Below are 19,646 nucleotides of genomic sequence, written 5' to 3'. Positions count from 1 at the left end.
TTACTCCTACGGGAGGGTGGGCTGCCCCATGGTCTGAGGATCTGGACCCGACCCATTGTGCCGCCATACATTCACTAGTCTACGGGTCCACATGAACATCCACAGCAGAACCCGCGGCAGAGCAGTTCCTGCTGTGGGATACGCAGGGGATTTCAAAATCCTTCATGTCAACGTATCCTTACACACCAGTCTCAACGCTGGAGACAGGCATAATGAGCAACGCAGACGCTCTAAGGAAGGGCGCCCCCCAGAGGCCAAATAACCATTAAATACACAAGTGTAAGACGACAAATGCAACAATGTCTCTGGGGAGATTTAAAAAGTTTTAAAAATGTTGTTTTCCCACTTTTGGTGCATTTTGCTCGCGGCGTCCCCTCCGCTCTTAATGACTTTGCTCATTTCCTGATTTAATAATTGCATCTGATCTCCAGGAAGTAAAGACGTCCAACCCCCTCCCCGAGACGTATTCTACAACAAGCTGAGATTCTGGTTTTTCCCTCCTTACCGGAGGGTTTAGACAAAAAGAGACCAAATTCCCCTGAACCCGCCGAGGGGCTCGTACAGGGAAATTCCCGGCGGATCGGATTTCAGGCGCTCTGCGCGTACAAATAGCTGAGAGCCGGGCAGTGTCAGCGAGAGCGACCTGTACGCAGCTCACCTGCGGAAAAGCACCTGTAAGTACCGCAATGAATGGAAGAGGGGTCAGGTAACAGGTAACTCCTTATGTTATCTGGGTAACTAAGGAAGAGCCTGTCCGTAAGGCGAATAATCAGGTAGTCAGTGGCCAAACTTCCCCGCACCTGCCCATAGTTCAGGACGATGAGGGTTCTCATCATACTTCTTGCACCACGAGTCTCAAGACAGAGGATTCTGCTGGGTAACGATGGCCGGTAAGTCCTATGCTACCTATAGGCTTAACATTTAAAGGGACAGTACACCTGACTGTTTCCCTATAGGGCATTGTAGTAAATGGGCTCAGTGTGACTGTCGTCCCCTGCGCATGTGAAGCAGGCTTTCCTGTGCAATGTATCCAAGGAGAAGCAAATAGGTTATTGTAGTTGTAAGTGAAAGTGAAGGGTCCCTTTAAATACAGTGTGAATCTGGTTACGCGCTCCTAGGATTCAATGTCCACTTTGCGTGGTTTGCTGCTAGACTTTGTATTGAAGGCAGTTCCTGGTTTGATGTTCATGACTAATGGTAAAAAATACCCACTGAGTGCTACAAGGTCTCTGCCCGTGATTAATGGTAAACGGATGCATATGTCAGCTCTAGGCAATTGCATGTGCGGCAATTCCCTTTATTTCTTTGTATGTGCAGTAATACAGAATACCGTCAGCCTGACCTAAGCGGTCTGTACCCGCAGCGGCAGAGACCACTGGCAAGTGCTGACGAGCTGCAGGGGAGAAGGTCTAAAAATAGCAGGAAATCGCCATCTATGCAATTCCCCGACACACTGTGCGAGCGCCAGCGGGGGTAAGTTTTGCCGGAGTCATCCGTGTTCTGCTCTCCGTGACTAGGTCACATGATGTGCTGCGAGAACCTGCATACACAGCACCTGCAGGGTTAACACTCTGATCACTCTCAGTATTAGGGCTCATTCAGATGACCGTATCCGTTTCCTTCGGTCCGTAATCCAGTACATTCCGCATTTTGCTGTGATGGACCAGAATACGACATTTTTTGCGGTGTGCGGTCTGCATCTTTTTCGGCCCCATTGAATTGAATGAGTCGGCACCAAACCCGCACAAAATGCAGATCAGATGCAAAAAAAAAAAGGAACAATTAGGGTACAGCCACGCGTAGGGTGAAGTTGTATCCGTCCTTCATTCTTTATTCATCAAGCTTGTCTGTTATAAGGTGTAAGATTGGACATCAGACAGATTCCGTCCGTCCGTCTTTCTTTTGCTGAGTATTTATTAAACGTCGCGCAGCAGTTGATGAACTAGACTCGGTGTATTGCTGTCAGTCTGCCCTCTGATGGTTGCTTTTCAGTATGACAGGTTCATATTCGCTCAGACTTGTCTAATGTATTTGCGCATGAAAAATAGTCGCATCTGTGCAGAAAAAAAAACTGCACGTCTCCCTGAAACGGCGACTTTTAATGCACAAAGAGTTCCGCTTTACCACTCAAAAATGTAGAATAAAAATAAGCTAGCCCTGGAGTGAAGAAAAATAGTTTTTGTGCTTAATTTATGAGTAAATAAGGCACAAAAACTACAGTGGATGTGCCCCAATCTCTTTTTAGGATCCACTCCTGATTTTGACTTCAGAAACTGCAGGCAGAAACCTGACGGGGTGGCGGTGCCCTCAGGGTGACGTGTCGTGGGACGCAAACAGGTCTGGCCACATGTGTTGTGCGACATTTGATGCAATGTATCCCAATTGTGTTGCAACTGCCATGCGACATTTGATGCAATGTATCCCAACTGCGATGCGACGTTTGCAGAAAATTCCAACTTGGATGGATTTCTTGCAACTGTTGCAGAATGTCGCATGTCGCCGTGTATTCCGTGTGGTGGACTCTGCGTGGTAGTGTAGTACAGGCAAAGTGCTTATAATCCCACAAATCTCACGTACACCTTGCAGATTGTTTCCCTGCAGAAATTGACCTGCATTGTGGATTTCCGAATCCGCAGCCTGTCAATTATGTTTGCGGTTTTAGCTGCGGATTTCACCCTTTTCAGTGAAGGGTTAGATCCGCAGCAAAACCGCATCAAATCCGCCATTAGAAATGGAAGATTTTGGTGCAGAAACTCGCAGAAATCTTCTGTGTGGATCTTCTGCGTGTTCACGCGCACTCGTGTGCAGACGGCATCGCTACAGAAACGTCCACAACTGAAAATCAGTTCCCTTCACCTGAATGGCGGTTGCAGGAATCCATGTGCTCGCCGCCCCATGCACATGAATGGGACTCATTTTCAGTTGTGCAAAAGTCTGCAGTGTGTGAGGGCGCCCTTAGGCCACCTGCACCTGATGCGGCATACGTGCGTTTTTTTTCTGCGCAGCTTCTCGTGCGAACCCCCCCCAGCATATTACAGAACCAGCAAAGTGGACGACATTACGCTAATCTTATGCACTCCTCGTCTGTGGGGAAATTGACCAACTGCGCGGATTCAAACTAAATAACGGCAATTATTGTGGTTTTAGCTGCGGATTTCACACTTGTAATGAAATCTGCGGCAAAACCGCATCAAATCCGCACCAAAAAACGCTGTTAGACATTGCAGATTTTGGTGCAGATATGCCGAAGAAACGCACATAGGTCAGCACGGAAATGAGTGCGGATCTTAAGCGTCTACTCGCATTCGTGTGCAGCGGCCTTACGGTATCTGCACACAGATGCAGGATTACAAACAGAAAATCCACACAGATCTCCCTGTAGATTTCTTTGCGTTACTTGGGGGTTTCGGCGCGTTTTTTGCTGTGGTTTTACCGCAGATCTCAGCCCGACACAGAAGTGGGAAATCCGCACGAAGAATTAACGCGCTGCAGACTTCAAAATCCACTCAATTCCGTCTCAAAACAAAGGAGCAAAGTGCAACATGAGACGGTGGAATGTCCTAACACTTTGCTGGTGCCCGTGTGCAGGTTGTCACCCCTGTATCCTGCAGCAGTCAGAACAGCGGAATGTGTAGAGCAGCACAGAGGATTTCAGGAGAGGAGTGTGCTGATCATGTGGAGGTCACAGGATGAGAGTTACATAGTGGAAGGAGCAGGGTCCTCCCAGCAGCACAGAGGATTTCAGGAGAGGAGTGCGCTGATCTTGTGGTCACATGATGAGGGTTACATAGTGAAAGGAGCAGGATCCCAGCAGCACAGAGGATTTGAGGAGAGGAGTGTGCTGATCTTGTGGAGGTCACAGGATGAGAGTTACATAGTGGAAGGAGCAGGGTCCTCCCAGCAGCACAGAGGATTTCAGGAGAGGAGTGTGCTGATCATGTGGAGGTCACAGGATGAGAGTTACATAGTGGAAGGAGCAGGGTCCTCCCAGCAGCACAGAGGATTTCAGGAGAGGAGTGTGCTGATCATGTGGAGGTCACAGGATGACAGTTACATAGTGGAAGGAGCAGGGTCCTCCCAGCAGCACAGAGGATTTCAGGAGAGGAGTGTGCTGATCTTGTGGAGGTCACAGGATGAGAGTTACATAGTGGAAGGAGCAGGGTCCTCCCAGCAGCACAGAGGATTTCAGGAGAGGAGTGTGCTGATCTTATGGAGGTCACAGGATGAGAGTTACATAGTGGAAGGAGCAGGGTCCTCCCAGCAGCACAGAGGATTTCAGGAGAGGAGTGCGCTGATCTTGTGGTCACATGATGAGGGTTACATAGTGGAAGGAGCAGGATCCCAGCAGCACAGAGGATTTCAGGAGAGGAGTGTGCTGATCATGTGGAGGTCACAGGATGACAGTTACATAGTGGAAGGAGCAGGGTCCTCCCAGCAGCACAGAGGATTTCAGGAGAGGAGTGTGCTGATCATGTGGAGGTCACAGGATGACAGTTACATAGTGGAAGGAGCAGGGTCCTCCCAGCAGCACAGAGGATTTCAGGAGAGGAGTGTGCTGATCTTGTGGAGGTCACAGGATGAGAGTTACATAGTGGAAGGAGCAGGGTCCTCCCAGCAGCACAGAGGATTTCAGGAGAGGAGTGTGCTGATCTTATGGAGGTCACAGGATGAGAGTTACATAGTGGAAGGAGCAGGGTCCTCCCAGCAGCACAGAGGATTTCAGGAGAGGAGTGTGCTGATCTTATGGAGGTCACAGGATGATAGTTACATAGTGGAAGGAGAAGGGTCCTCCCAGCAGCACAGATGATTTCAGGAGAGGAGTGTACTGATCTTATGGAGGTCACAGGATGATAGTTACATAGTGGAAGGAGAAGGGTCCTCCTAGCAGCACAGAGGATTTCAGGAGAGGAGTGTGCTGATTGTGTGGAGGTCACAGAATGAGAGTTACACAGTGGAAGGAGCAGGGTCCTCCCAGCAGCACAGAGGATTTCAGGAGAGGAGTGTGCTGATCTTGTGGAGGTCACAGGATGACAGTTACATAGTCGAAGGACCAGGGTCCTCCCAGCAGCACAGAGGATTTCAGGAGAGGAGTGTGCTGATCTTGTGGAGGTCACAGGATGAGAGTTACATAGTGGAAGGAGCAGGGTCCTCCCAGCAGCACAGATGATTTCAGGAGAGGAGTGTGCTGATCTTATGGAGGTCACAGGATGATAGTTACATAGTGGAAGGAGCAGGGTCCTCCCAGCAGCACAGAGGATTTCAGGAGAGGAGTGTGCTGATCGTGTGGAGGTCCCAGGATGAGAATTACATAGTGGAAGGAGCAGGGTCCTCCCAGCAGCACAAAGGATTTCAGGAGAGGAGTGCGCTGATCTTATGAAGGTCACAGGATGATAGTTACATAGTGGAAGGAGCAGGGTCACAGCTGCACAGAGGATTTCAGGAGAGGAGTGTGCTGATCTTGTGGAGGTCACAGGATGAGAGTTACATAGTGGAAGGAGCAGGGTCCCAGCAGCGCAGAGGATTTCAGGAGAGGAGTGTGCTGATCTTATGAAGGTCACAGGATGATAGTTACATAGTGGAAGGAGCAGGGTCCCAGCAGCGCAGAGGATTTCAGGAGAGGAGTGTGCTGATCTTATGAAGGTCACAGGATGATAGTTACATAGTGGAAGGAGCAGGGTCACAGCTGCACAGAGGATTTCAGGAGAGGAGTGTGCTGATCTTGTGGAGGTCACAGGATGAGAGTTACATAGTGGAAGGAGCAGGGTCCCAGCAGCGCAGAGGATTTCAGGAGAGGAGTGTGCTGATCTTATGAAGGTCACAGGATGATAGTTACATAGTGGAAGGAGCAGGGTCCCAGCAGCGCAGAGGATTTCAGGAGAGGAGTGTGCTGATCTTATGAAGGTCACAGGATGATAGTTACATAGTGGAAGGAGCAGGGTCCCAGCAGCGCAGAGGATTTCAGGAGAGGAGTGTGCTGATCATGTGGAGGTCACAGGATGAGAGTTACATAGTGGAAGGAGCAGGGTCCCAGCAGCACAGAGGATTTTAGTGTGCTTCTCACCCACATGCGCACTTGGCCGGCACTATGGTATAGGACTTGCTCTATCTTTCTTGTGGAATGAGCCCGAAGGCTACGGCGACCATTCATGTAATGTATTTCAATGGTCACAATGTGACAGGCAGCAGAACAAATCCGATTTACTTTACCAGTGGGACAATCATCAGCCGAGAAGAAAGTTCACTAAGGTCCAATATAAGGTCCAATATAAGGTCCAATATAAGGCCTCTTGCACAGGAACATATTTTCTTTCCGTGTATGTTCCGGTTTTTTTTGGTGGACCGTATATGGAACCATTCTCTTCAATGGGTCCACAAAAAGAACATAAGTTACTCTGTGTGCATGTCCTATTATAGTCCGCATTACGGACATGGACAGGACTGTTCTATGAAGGGCCGGCTGTTCTGTTCCCCAAAATACGGAATGCACACGGACGTCATCCATATTTCTTTCTGGATCTGTTTTTTGCGGACCGCAAGATACAAACCGGATTCCAAAAAAGTTGGGACACTAAACAAATTGTGAATAAAAACTGAATGCAATGATGTGGAGATGGCAAATGTCAATATTTTATTTGTAATAGAACGTAGATGACAGATCAAACGTTTAATCCGAGTAAATGTATCATTTTAAAGGAAAAATACGTTGATTCCAATTTTCACGGTGTCAACAAATCCCCAAAAAGTTGGGACAAATAGCAATAAGAGGCTGGAAAAAGTAAATTTCAGCATAACGAAGAGCTGGAAGACCAATTAACACTAATTAGGTCAATTGGCAACATGATTGGGTATAAAAAGAGCTTCTTCTCAGAGTGGCAGTGTCTCTCAGAAGCCAAGATGGGTAGAGGATCACCAATTCCCACAATGTTACGCAGAAAGATAGTGGAGCAATATCAGAAAGGTGTTACCCAGCGAAACATTGCAAAGACTTTGCATCTATCATCATCAACTGTGCATAACATCATCCGAAGATTCAGAGAATCTGGAACAATCTCTGTGCGTAAGGGTCAAGGCGGTAAAACCATACTGGATGCCCGTGATCTCCGGGCCCTTAACCCCCTCAGCCCCCAGTGCTTAAACACCCTGAAAGACCAGGCCACTTTTTACACTTCTGACCTACACTACTTTCACCATTTATTGCTCGGTCATGCAACTTACCACCCAAATGAATTTTACCTTCTTTTCTTCTCACTAATAGAGCTTTCATTTGGTGGTATTTCATTGCTGCTGACATTTTTACTTTTTTTGTTATTAATCGAAATTTAACGATTTTTTTGCAAAAAAATGACATTTTTCACTTTCAGTTGTAAAATTTTGCAAAAAAAACGACATCCATATAGAAATTTTGCTCTAAATTTATAGTTCTACATGTCTTTGATAAAAAAAAAATGTTTGGGTAAAAAAAAAATGGTTTGGGTAAAAGTTATAGCGTTTACAAACTATGGTACAAAAATGTGAATTTCCGCTTTTTGAAGCAGCTCTGACTTTCTGAGCACCTGTCATGTTTCCTGAGGTTCTACAATGGCCAGACAGTACAAACACCCCACAAATGACCCCATTTCTGAAAGTACACACCCTAAGGTATTCGCTGATGGGCATAGTGAGTTCATAGAACTTTTTATTTTTTGTCACAAGTTATCGGAAAATGATGATTTTTTTTTTTTTTTTTTTTTTTTTTTTACAAAGTCTCATATTCCACTAACTTGTGACAAAAAATAAAAAGTTCTATGAACTCACTATGCCCATCAGCGAATACCTTGGGGTCTCTTCTTTCCAAAATGGGGTCACTTGTGGGGTAGTTATACTGCCCTGGCATTCTAGGGGCCCAAATGTGTGGTAAGTAGGTAAATGACCTGTGAAATCCGAAAGGTGCTCTTTGGAATGTGGGCCCCTTTGCCCACCTAGGCTGCAAAAAAGTGTCACACATCTGGTATCTCTGTATTCAGGAGAAGTTGGGGAATGTGTTTTGGGGTGTCTTTTTACATATACCCATGCTGGGTGAGATAAATATCTTGGTCAAATGCCAACTTTGTATAAAAAAATGGGAAAAGTTGTCTTTTGCCAAGATATTTCTCTCACCCAGCATGGGTATATGTAAAATGACACCCCAAAACACATTCCCCAACTTCTCCCGATTACGGAGATACCAGATGTGTGACACTTTTTTGCAGCCTAGGTGGGCAAAGGGGCCCATATTCAAAAGAGCACCTTTCGGATTTCACAGGTCATTTTTTACAGAATTTGATTTCAAACTCCTTACCACACATTTGGGCCCCTAGAATGCCAGGGCAGTATAACTACCCCACAAGTGACCCCATTTTGGAAAGAAGAGACCCCAAGGTATTCGCTGATGGGCATAGTGAGTTTATGGAACTTTTTATTTTTTGTCACAAGTTAGTGGAATATGAGACTTTGTATGAAAAAAAAAATAAAAAAAAAAAATAAGCATTTTCCACTAACTTGTGACAAAAAATAAAAAATTCTAGGAACTCGCCATGCCCCTCACGGAATACCTTGGGGTGTCTTCTTTCCAAAATGGGGTCACTTGTGGGGTAGTTATACTGCCCTGGCATTTTCCAGGGGCCCTAATGTGTGGTAAGTAGGTAAATGACCTGTGAAATCCTAAAGGTGCTCTTTGGAATATGGGCCCCTTTGCCCACCTAGGCTGCAAAAAAGTGTCACACATGTGGTATCGCCGTATTCAGGAGAAGTTGGGGAATGTGTTTTGGGGTGTCATTTTACATATACCCATGCTGGGTGAGAGAAATATCTTGGCAAAAGACAACTTTTCCCTTTTTTTATACAAAGTTGGCATTTGACCAAGATATTTCTCTCACCCAGCATGGGTATATGTAAAATGACACCCCAAAACACATTCCCCAACTTCTCCTGAGTACGGCGATACCAGATGTGTGACACTTTTTTGCAGCCTAGATGCGCAAAGGTGCCCAAATTCCTTTTAGGAGGGCATTTTTAGACATTTGGATACCAGACTTCTTCTCACGCTTTGGGGCCCCTAGAATGCCAGGGCAGTATAAATACCCCACATGTGACCCCATTTTGGAAAGAAGACACCCCAAGGTATTCAATGAGGGGCATGGCGAGTTCATAGAAATTTTTTTTTTTTTGGCACAAGTTAGCGGAAATTGATATTTTTAATTTTTTTCTCACAAAGTCTCCCGTTCCGCTAACTTGGGACAAAAATTTCAATCTTTCATGGACTCAATATGCCCCTCACGGAATACCTTGGGGTGTCTTCTTTCCGAAATGGGGTCACATGTGGGGTATTTATACTGCCCTGGCATTCTAGGGGCCCTAAAGCGTGAGAAGAAGTCTGGAATATAAATGTCTAAAAAATTTTACGCATTTGGATTCCGTGAGGGGTATGGTGAGTTCATGTGAGATTTTATTTTTTGACACAAGTTAGTGGAATATGAGACTTTGTAAGAAAAAAAAAAAAAAATTCTGCTAACTTGGGCCAAAAAAATATCTGAATGGAGCCTTACAGGGGGGTTGATCAATGACAGGGGGGGTGATCAATGACAGGGGGGGTGATCAATGACAGGGGGTTGATCAATGACAGGGGGGTTGATCAATGACAGGGGGGTTGATCAATGACAGGGGGGTTGATCAATGACAGGGGGGGTGATCAATGACAGGGGGGGTGATCAATGACAGGGGGGGTGATCAATGACAGGGGGGGTGATCAATGACAGGGGGGTGATCAATGACAGGGGGGTGATCAATGACAGGGGGGTGATCAATGACAGGGGGGGGGTTGATCAATGACAGGGGGGGTGATCAGGGAGTCTATATGGGGTGATCACCACAGTCATTGATCACGCCCCTGTAAGGCTTCATTCAGACGTCCGGATGCGTTTTGCGGATCCGATCCATCTATCAGTGGATCCGTAAAAATCATGCGGACGTCTGAATGGAGCTTTACAGGGGGGTAATCAATGACAGAGGGGTAATCAATGACAGGGGGGTGATCAGGGAGTCTATATGGGGTGATCACCACAGTCATTGATCACGCCCCTGTAAGGCTTCATTCAGACGTCCGGATGCGTTTTGCGGATCCGATCCATCTATCAGTGCATCCGTAAAAATCATGCGGACATCTGAATGGAGCTTTACAGGGGGGTAATCAATGACAGGGGGGTAATTAGGGAGTCTATATGGGGTGATCACCACAGTCATTGATCACGCCCCTGTAAGGCTTCATTCAGACGTCCGGATGCGTTTTGCGGATCCGATCCATCTATCAGTGCATCCGTAAAAATCATGCGGACATCTGAATGGAGCTTTACAGGGGGGTGATCAATGACAGGGGGGTGATCAATGACAGGGGGGTGATCAATGACAGGGGGGTAATCAATGACAGGGGGGTGATCAGGGAGTCTATATGGGGTGATAACCACAGTCATTGATCACGCCCCTGTAAGGCTTTATTCAGACGTCCGGATGCGTTTTGCGGATCCGATCCATCTATCAGTGGATCCGTAAAAATCATGCGGACATCTGAATGGAGCTTTACAGGGGGGTAATCAATGACAGGGGGGTAATCAATGACAGGGGGGTGATCAATGACAGGGGGGTGATCAGGGAGTCTATATGGGGTGATCAGGGGCTAATAAGGGGTTAATAAGTGACGGGGGGGGGTGTAGTGTAGTGTAGTGGTGCTTGGTGGGACTTTACTGAGCTACCTGTGTCCTCTGGTGGTCGATCCAAACAAAGGGGACCACCAGAGGACCAGGTAGCAGGTATATTAGACGCTGTTATCAAAACAGCGTCTAATATACCTGTTAGGGGTTAAAAAAAACACATCTCCAGCCTGCCAGCGAACGATCGCCGCTGGCAGGCTGGAGATCAACTCTCTTACCTTCCGTTCCTGTGAGCGCGCGCGCCTGTGTGCGCGCGTTCACAGGAAATCTCGCCCATCGCGAGATGACGCATATATGCGTGACTCTGCGCAGGGCTGCCACCTCCGGAACGCGATCCTGCGTTAGGCGGTCCGGAGGTGGTTAAACGACACTGCACCACAAACAGGAATGCTACTGTAAAGGAGATCACAGAATGGGCTCAGGAATACTTCCAGAAACCATTGTCAGTGAACACAATCCACCGTGCCATCCGCCGCTGCCAGCTGAAACTCTACAGTGCAAAGAAGAAGCCATTTCTAAGCAAGATCCACAAGCTCAGGCGTCTTCACTGGGCCAGGGATCATTTAAAATGGAGTGTGGCAAAATGGAAGACTGTTCTGTGGTCAGACGAGTCACGATTCAAAGTTCTTTTTGGAAATCTGGGACGCCATGTCATCCGGACCAAAGAGGACAAGGACAACCCAAGTTGTTATCAGCGCTCAGTTCAGAAGCCTGCATCTCTGATGGTATGGGGTTGCATGAGTGCGTGTGGCATGGGCAGCTTGCATGTCTGGAAAGGCACCATCAATGCAGAAAAATATATTCAGGTTCTAGAACAACATCTGCTCCCATCCAGACGTCATCTCTTTCAGGGAAGACCCTGCATTTCTCAACAAGATAATGCCAGACCACATTCTGCATCAATCACAACATCATGGCTGCGTAGGAGAAGGATCCGGGTCCTGAAATGGCCAGTCTGCAGTCCAGATCTTTCACCTATAGAGAACATTTGGCGCATCATAAAGAGGAAGGTGCAACAAAGAAGGCCCAAGACGATTGAACAGTTAGAGGCCTGGATTAGACAAGAATGAGAGAGCATTCCTATTTCTAAACTTGAGAAACTGGTCTCCTCTGTCCCCAGACGTCTGTTGGGTGTTGTAAGAAGAAGGAGAGATGCCACACAGTGGGGAAAATGGCCTTGTCCCAACTTTTTGGGGATTTGTTGACACCATGAAATTCTGCATCAACATAATTTTCCCGTAAAATGGTAAATTTTCTGAGTTTAAACTTTTGTTCCGTGATTTATGTTCTATTCTGAATAAAATATTAGAAGTTGGCATCTCCACATCATTGCATTCAGTTTTTATTCACGATTTGTATACTGTCCCAACTTTTTTGGAATCCGGTTTGTACATACGGTCGTGTGCAAGAGGCTAAAACTGGAGTTTTTGATTCATATTGATAGTCTGTGACCGCGTCCCAGGGACCTCTGCACCCCCTATAGCTACACCCGGGGTCTGTGTGCCTCTGATACCTCTGCACCCCCTATAGCTACACCCCGGGGTCTGTGTGCCTCTGATACCTCTGCACCCCCTATAGCTACACCCGGGGTCTGTGTGCCTCTGATACCTCTGCACCCCCTATAGCTACACCCCAGGGTCTGTGTGCCTCTGATACCTCTGCACCCCCTATAGCTACACCCGGGGTCTGTGTGCCTCTGATACCTCTGCACCCCCTATAGCTACACCCCGGGGTCTGTGTGCCTCTGATACCTCTGCACCCCCTATAGCTACACCCGGGGTCTGTGTGCCTCTGATACCTCTGCACCCCCTATAGCTACACCCCAGGGTCTGTGTGCCTCTGATACCTCTGCACCCCCTATAGCTACACCCGGGGTCTGTGTGCCTCTGATACCTCTGTACCCCCTATAGCTACACCCGGGGTCTGTGTGCCTCTGATACCTCTGCACCCCCTATAGCTACACCTGGGGTCTGTGTGCCTCTGATACCTCTACACCCCCTATAGCTACATCCCGGGGTCTGTGTGCCTCTGATACCTCTGCATCCCCTATAGCTACACCCCAGGGTCTGTGTGCCTCTGATACCTCTGCATCCCCTATAGCTACACCCCAGGGTCTGTGTGCCTCTGATACCTCTGTACCTCCTATAGCTACACCCGGGGTCTGTGTGCCTCTGATACCTCTGCACCCCCTATAGCTACACCCCAGGGTCTGTGTGCCTCTGATACCTCTGCACCCCCTATAGCTACACCCGGGGTCTGTGTGCCTCTGATACCTCTGTACCCCCTATAGCTACACCCGGGGTCTATGTGCCTCTGATACCTCTGTACCCCCTATAGCTACACCCGGGGTCTGTGTGCCTCTGATACCTCTGCACCCCCTATAGCTACACCCCGGGGTCTGTGTGCCTCTGATACCTCTGTACCTCCTATAGCTACACCCCGGGGTCTGTGTGCCTCTGATACCTCTACACCCCCTATAGCTACATCCCGGGGTCTGTGTGCCTCTGATACCTCTGCATCCCCTATAGCTACACCCCAGGGTCTGTGTGCCTCTGATACCTCTGTACCTCCTATAGCTACACCCGGGGTCTGTGTGCCTCTGATACCTCTGCACCCCCTATAGCTACACCCCAGGGTCTGTGTGCCTCTGATACCTCTGCACCCCCTATAGCTACACCCGGGGTCTGTGTGCCTCTGATACCTCTGTACCCCCTATAGCTACACCCGGGGTCTATGTGCCTCTGATACCTCTGTACCCCCTATAGCTACACCCGGGGTCTGTGTGCCTCTGATACCTCTGCACCCCCTATAGCTACACCCCGGGGTCTGTGTGCCTCTGATACCTCTGCACCCCCTATAGCTACACCCGGGGTCTGTGTGCCTCTGATACCTCTGCATCCCCTATAGCTACACCCCAGGGTCTGTGTGCCTCTGATACCTCTGCACCCCCTATAGCTACACCCCGGGGTCTGTGTGCCTCTGATACCTCTGCATCCCCTATAGTCTGTGTGTCTCCCAGTGTGTGCTGCTGGGCTGATTAGCGCCCAGGTGAGGTCAAACACCGGACTGGATCTTAGGAGCCGGTCCGGGTTTTGGAAACACCTAGCTGGGCTCAGCAGAGAATATCTCTGTACTGGGATCTGAGGCTTGTGCTGGGCTTAGAGGTCTGAGACCAGTGTGAGGGGAAACCGGCCGGTCATGGACTCTGAGGCAGAACTGCGGGTAGGTGTGAACGAAGACCGAACCTCAAGGTGACTTTGTTTATGAACTTGCCAAGAGTGTGAATAAACACAGAGCTGTTTGACTTCAGAACTGGTCGGTGCCTCTGTACTGCGTGTGTCATGAGCCTGGTCACGTAAGGGCCGACTGCCCCCATATGGTTGAGCCCATGGACACTAACTGTGGCTACCGTCTGTCGCTATATGCCAGGAAGCTGTGTGCAGGTACCAGGGAGTCTCTAGATAATAATCACCTGTGCCAGGTGGAAGTGGGAGACACTCCGGCGGAGGCTCTGCTGGACTCGGGGAGTCTGGTGCCCCTGGTAAGGGCTACCCTGTGCGGTCCGGCGAGTATACTGGCCGGAAAGTCGAGGTAATGTGCATACATGGTGACTTAAAAGACTACCCCACCGCTCTGGTGTCTTTAACCATGAATTCTCCTGCCGGCAACCGTGAAGTGGCCGTCGCCACAAATCTACACTATGAACTAATAATAGGAAGAGACTTCCGGTGCTTCCCGGAACTGTGGCCAGCTATGAGACTTACCGGTCCCCAAGAGTCAGGGATAACCCCAGTGGATTGGCCTTGCTCAGGTGGGAGACCAGACTGAAGGGATAGCGGTAGGGGTGACCTCCACTTCGGTGGAAGAGGGGGGAACAACCCCGCTGAATGTAACGGTTGGGGAGGTGGAGGACTTGCCGCCGGGCCCTTAATTGGCAGATTTGAATGTCTCTGGTGATAATTTCGTTACAGCACAACACCGGAACCCGACATTATCCCGAGCCTGGGAAAATGTGTTAATGATCGATGGAGAACCACAACAACTGAGGGCCAAGTCGATATTTCCACGTTTGGTGGTTCTCCATCATTTGCTGTATCCGTCAACTTACTACGGGGTGAGAATATTGAACAGTTGGTGGTGCCCATGGCTTATCGCAAACTGGTACTAGATCTAGCCCACCAACATGTTCTCGGGGGTCACCTGGGGCTGCAGAAAACTCAGAATCGTATTCTACAGCGGTTTTACTGGCCCAGTGTGTTTAGAGAGATGGAAGAGTTTTGCAAGTTTTGCCCGACCTGATAGATAACTAGCCCCCCGCCACATTTCCGTGGTCCCCTGGTACCTCTCCCGATCATCGAGGTCCTGTTTGAAAGAATAGCTATGGATCTCATAGGCCCAGCACTGAAATCCATTAGAGGGCACCAACACATTTTAGTCATCCTAGACTACGCCACTCGGTACCCGGAGGCGGTGCCACCGCGGCATACATCGGCCAAACTCATAGCTAAGGAGTTAATGGAGATCTTTTCCCGAGTAGGACTACGTAAAGAGGTTCTGACCGACCAAGGGACCCCGTTTATGTCCAAGGTGATGAGGGAACTGTGCAAATTGCTGCAAATAAAACAGTTACAAACGTCTGTTTACCATCCGCAAATGGACGGTCTGGTAGAATGGTTTAACCAAACCTTAAAAAATATGTTAAAAAGGTGGTGTCTAAAGATGGGAAGGACTGGGACCTCCTTCTGCCCTATCTCATGTTCGCAGTGCGAGAGGTACCCCCAGGCCTCTACTGGGTTCTCGCCCTTCGAACTGCTGTATGGCAGACACCCTCGTGGTCTGTTGGACGTGGCCAAAGAGGCGCGAGAACAACAACCCACTCCGCATAGAAGTGTCATTGAGTACGTTATCCAGATGCAAGATCGGATAGAGACAGTGTTGCCTCTTGTCAGGAAGCATATGGAGGCCGCTCAGCGAGCCCAGAGTCGTGTATATAACTGGCGGGCTCGGGTCTGGATCTTTAACCCAGGTGATCGGGTCTTGGTTCTGGTGCCGACCGTGGACAGTAAGTTCCTGGCTAGGTGGCAGGGGCCCTATGAGGTAGGAGAAAATTGGAGATGTAAACTACAAAGTACACCAGCCAGGGCGGCGAAAGTCGGAGCAGGTTTACCATGTGAATTACTCAAACCGTGGAAAGATAGGGAAACCTGTATATAAGACAGCCGGGCCGGGTTTTCTAGGAGAAGAGGTACCGGCCCCTCTGTCTGATGCAAGAGAGGCGGCTGCCACAGTAAGAATGGCTGACAGCCTCACCTCTAAACAAACTCAGGAGGCCAGGGAGTTCGTTAGTCAGAACACGAATGTGTTCTCGGACCTCCCTGGACGCACTTCCATAATCCGGCATGACATTGTCACTGAGCCTCAGGCGAAAGTCCGATTAAAGCCGTACCGGGTACCCGAGGCTCGGCGACAAGCCATATCGGAGGAGGTGCAGCTAATGCTACAACTAGATGTCATTGATAAGTCAAAAAGTGAGTGGGCCAGTCCTATAGTATTGATACCTAAGCCGGACGGGACACTCCGGTTCTGTAACGATTTTTGTAAATGAAATGAGATTTCTAAATTCAGTGCGTATCCCATGCCCGGGTGGATGAGCTCATCGAGCGGATAGGACAAGCCCAGTATTTTTCTGTTTTGGATCTCACGAAGGGTATTGTCAGGTGCCCTTAACAGAGGCTGCCAAAGAGAAAACTGCCTTCATCAGGCCTGAGGGGCTGTATCAGTATAAGGTGCTACCCTTTGGTCTTCATGGCGCCCCAGACACTTTTCAGCGACTAATGGACATTGTGCTTTGTCCACATCGTCGGTTCGCTGGAATGACCGGGTGGAAGAGGCTTTCTCCGCTTTGAAGTCGGCCCTGTGTGGGTCCCCGGTTTTGGTTTCGGTGATGCCTGACTTCAATATGGAGTTCATGGTACAGACAGATGCCTCCGAAGTAGGCCTCGGTGCTGTACTGTCTCAGGAAGTCAATTGGGAGGAGCGTCCCGTTGTCTTCCTCAGCCGTAAGCTCTCCCCAGCCGAGACCCCGTACAGTATAGTGGAGAGAGAGTGCCCGGCCATCAAGTGGGCACTCGAGTCTCTCCGCTATTATTTATTGGGGAGAAAGTTCCGTCTGGTGACCGACCACTGCCCTCTCAAGTAGATGAGCCAGGCCAAGGACAGAAATGCCCGGGTCACCAGGTGGTTCTTATCATTACAGAACTTCGAGTTCTCGGTAGAACAAAGGGCAGTTCGGTTATAGGTGCATTGTCTGGCGAGTGTTCACCCCCTCAGGATTAAACAAGGGGGGGGGGGGTGACACAGTGAAGGGAGGTGTATGAGGAGGCAGGTGGTTTCCTCCCAGTGTGTGCTGCCGGGCTGATAGCGCCCAGGTGAGGTCAAACACCGGACTGGATCTTAGGAGCCGGTCCGGGTTTTGGAAACACCTAGCTGGGCTCAGCAGAGAATATCTCTGTACTGGGATCTGAGGCTTGTGCTGGGCTTGGAGGTCTGAGACCAGTGTGAGGGGAAACCGGCCGCCTAAAGCCTGGTCATGGACTCTGAGGCAGAACTGCGGGCAGGTGTGAACGAAGACCAAACCACAAGGTGACTTCTTGTTTATGAACTTGCCAAGAGTGCGAATAGACACTGAGCTGTTTTATATAAGAACTGGTCGGTGCCTCTGTACTGCGTCCGCATATCCTGTCTACCAGAGCTAGACCCCGGGGTCTGTGTGCCTCTGATACCTCTACACCCCGGGGTCTGTGTGCCTCTGATACCTCTGCACCCCCTATAGCTACACCCCGGGGTCTGTGTGCCTCTGATACCTCTGCACCCCCTATAGCTACACCCCGGGGTCTGTGTGCCTCTGATACCTCTGTACCCCCTATAGCTACACCCCGGGGTCTGTGTGCCTCTGATACCTCTGCACCCCGGGGTATGTGTGCCTCTGATACCTCTGCACCCCCTATAGCTACACCCCAGGGTCTGTGTGCCTCTGATATCTCTGCACCCCCTATAGTTACACCCCGGGGTCTGTGTGCCTCTGATACCTCTACACCCCCTATAGCTATACCCGGGGTATGTGTGCCTCTGATACCTCTGCACCCCCTATAGCTACACCTGGGGTCTGTGTGCCTCTGATACCTCTGCACCCCCTATAGCTACACCCCAGGGTCTGTGTGCCTCTGATACCTCTGCACCCCCTATAGCTACACCCCGTGGTCTGTGTGCCTCTGATACCTCTGCACCCCCTATAGCTACACCCGGGATCTGTGTGCCTCTGATACCTCTACACCCCCTATAGCTACACCCCGGGGTCTGTGTGCCTCTGATACCTCTGCACCCCCTATAGCTACACCCCGGGGTCTGTGTGCCTCTGATACCTCTGCACCCCGGGGTATGTGTGCCTCTGATACCTCTGCACCCCCTATAGCTACACCCCGGGGTCTGTGTGCCTCTGATACCTCTGTACCCCCTATAGCTACACCCCGGGGTCTGTGTGCCTCTGATACCTCTGCACCCCGGGGTATGTGTGCCTCTGATACCTCTGCACCCCCTATAGCTACACCCCAGGGTCTGTGTGCCTCTGATATCTCTGCACCCCCTATAGTTACACCCCGGGGTCTGTGTGCCTCTGATACCTCTACACCCCGGGGTATGTGTGCCTCTGATACCTCTGCACCCCCTATAGCTACACCCGGGATCTGTGTGCCTCTGATACCTCTACACCCCCTATAGCTACACCCGGGATCTGTGTGCCTCTGATACCTCTACACCCCCTATAGCTACACCCGGGGTCTGTGTGCCTCTGATACCTCTGCACCCCCTATAGCTACACCCCAGGGTCTGTGTGCCTCTGATACCTCTGCACCCCCTATAGCTACACCCCGGGGTCTGTGTGCCTCTGATACCTCTACACCCCCTATAGCTACACCCCGGGGTCTGTGTGCCTCTGATACCTCTGCACCCCCTATAACTACACCCCGGGGTCTGTGTGCCTCTGATACCTCTACACCCCGGGGTATGTGTGCCTCTGATACCTCTGCACCCCCTATAGCTACACCTGGGGTCTGTGTGCCTCTGATACCTCTGCACCCCCTATAGCTACACCCCGGGGTCTGTGTGCCTCTGATACCTCTGCACCCCCTATAGCTACACCTGGGGTCTGTGTGCCTCTGATACCTCTGCACCCCCTATAGCTACACCTGGGGTCTGTGTGCCTCTGATACCTCCGCACCCCCTATAGCTACACCTGGGGTCTGTGTGCCTCTGATACCTCTGCACCCCCTATAGCTACACCCCGGGGTCTGTGTGCCTCTGATACCTCTGCACCCCCTATAGCTACACCTGGGGTCTGTGTGCCTCTGATACCTCTGCACCCCCTATAGCTACACCTGGGGTCTGTGTGCCTCTGATACCTCTGCACCCCCTATAGCTACACCCCAGGGTCTGTGTGCCTCTGATACCTCTGCACCCCCTATAGCTACACCCCGGGGTCTGTGTGCCTCTGATACCTCTGCAGCCCTAGCTATGCCCCGTATATCTAGGACTGGTTCCAGCCTCCAGTAACCAGTAATATTCTCTCTTCATAGCCAGTAGGAGCTGGTTCACAATGGGCCCCAGAAGGAGAAGCTCCGAGACAGGTAAGAGGAATCCGGCACAACTACAACATCCCCGAATGTTACTACACGGTGTAAAGTACCAGGATATTGCGGCAGATAATGTGCAGAGTTTACAGGAGCAGCAGAGTGGACCCGTCCTGTGTGCACCTACCCGAAAGGGATTCTCTGCCTCAGGCCTCATGCACACGACAGTATTTTTTCACGGTCCGCAAAACGGGGTTCCGTTGGTCCGTGACCGTTTTTTTGTCCGTGGGTCTTCCTTGAT

General features: G+C 50.0%; 1 protein-coding gene across 2 annotated transcripts in view; it reads left to right on the top strand.

Annotated features, from left to right (window-relative positions):
* Positions 1–447: 447 nt before the first annotated feature.
* The window catches only part of PLEKHS1 (pleckstrin homology domain containing S1), a 52,979-nt gene continuing 33,780 nt past the window's right edge, over positions 448–19,646 (top strand). Inside the window, exons 1-2 of one of the 2 annotated variants that reach the window (XM_040437362.1) lie at positions 448–674; positions 19,352–19,402. In XM_040437362.1, the coding sequence (XP_040293296.1) occupies positions 19,372–19,402 (31 nt within the window). In that variant the 5' untranslated portion in view covers positions 448–674; positions 19,352–19,371. Of the gene's footprint in view, positions 675–698; positions 891–19,351; positions 19,403–19,646 lie in introns of those variants that run through there. The other variant, XM_040437361.1, reaches the window with a different exon arrangement.

The sequence above is a fragment of the Bufo bufo genome, chromosome 6 (genome assembly GCF_905171765.1).
Source record: "Bufo bufo chromosome 6, aBufBuf1.1, whole genome shotgun sequence".
Taxonomy (NCBI): domain Eukaryota; kingdom Metazoa; phylum Chordata; class Amphibia; order Anura; family Bufonidae; genus Bufo; species Bufo bufo.
Note: the sequence above shows the minus strand (reverse complement) of the source record. Positions and strands in the feature narration are given on the sequence as shown.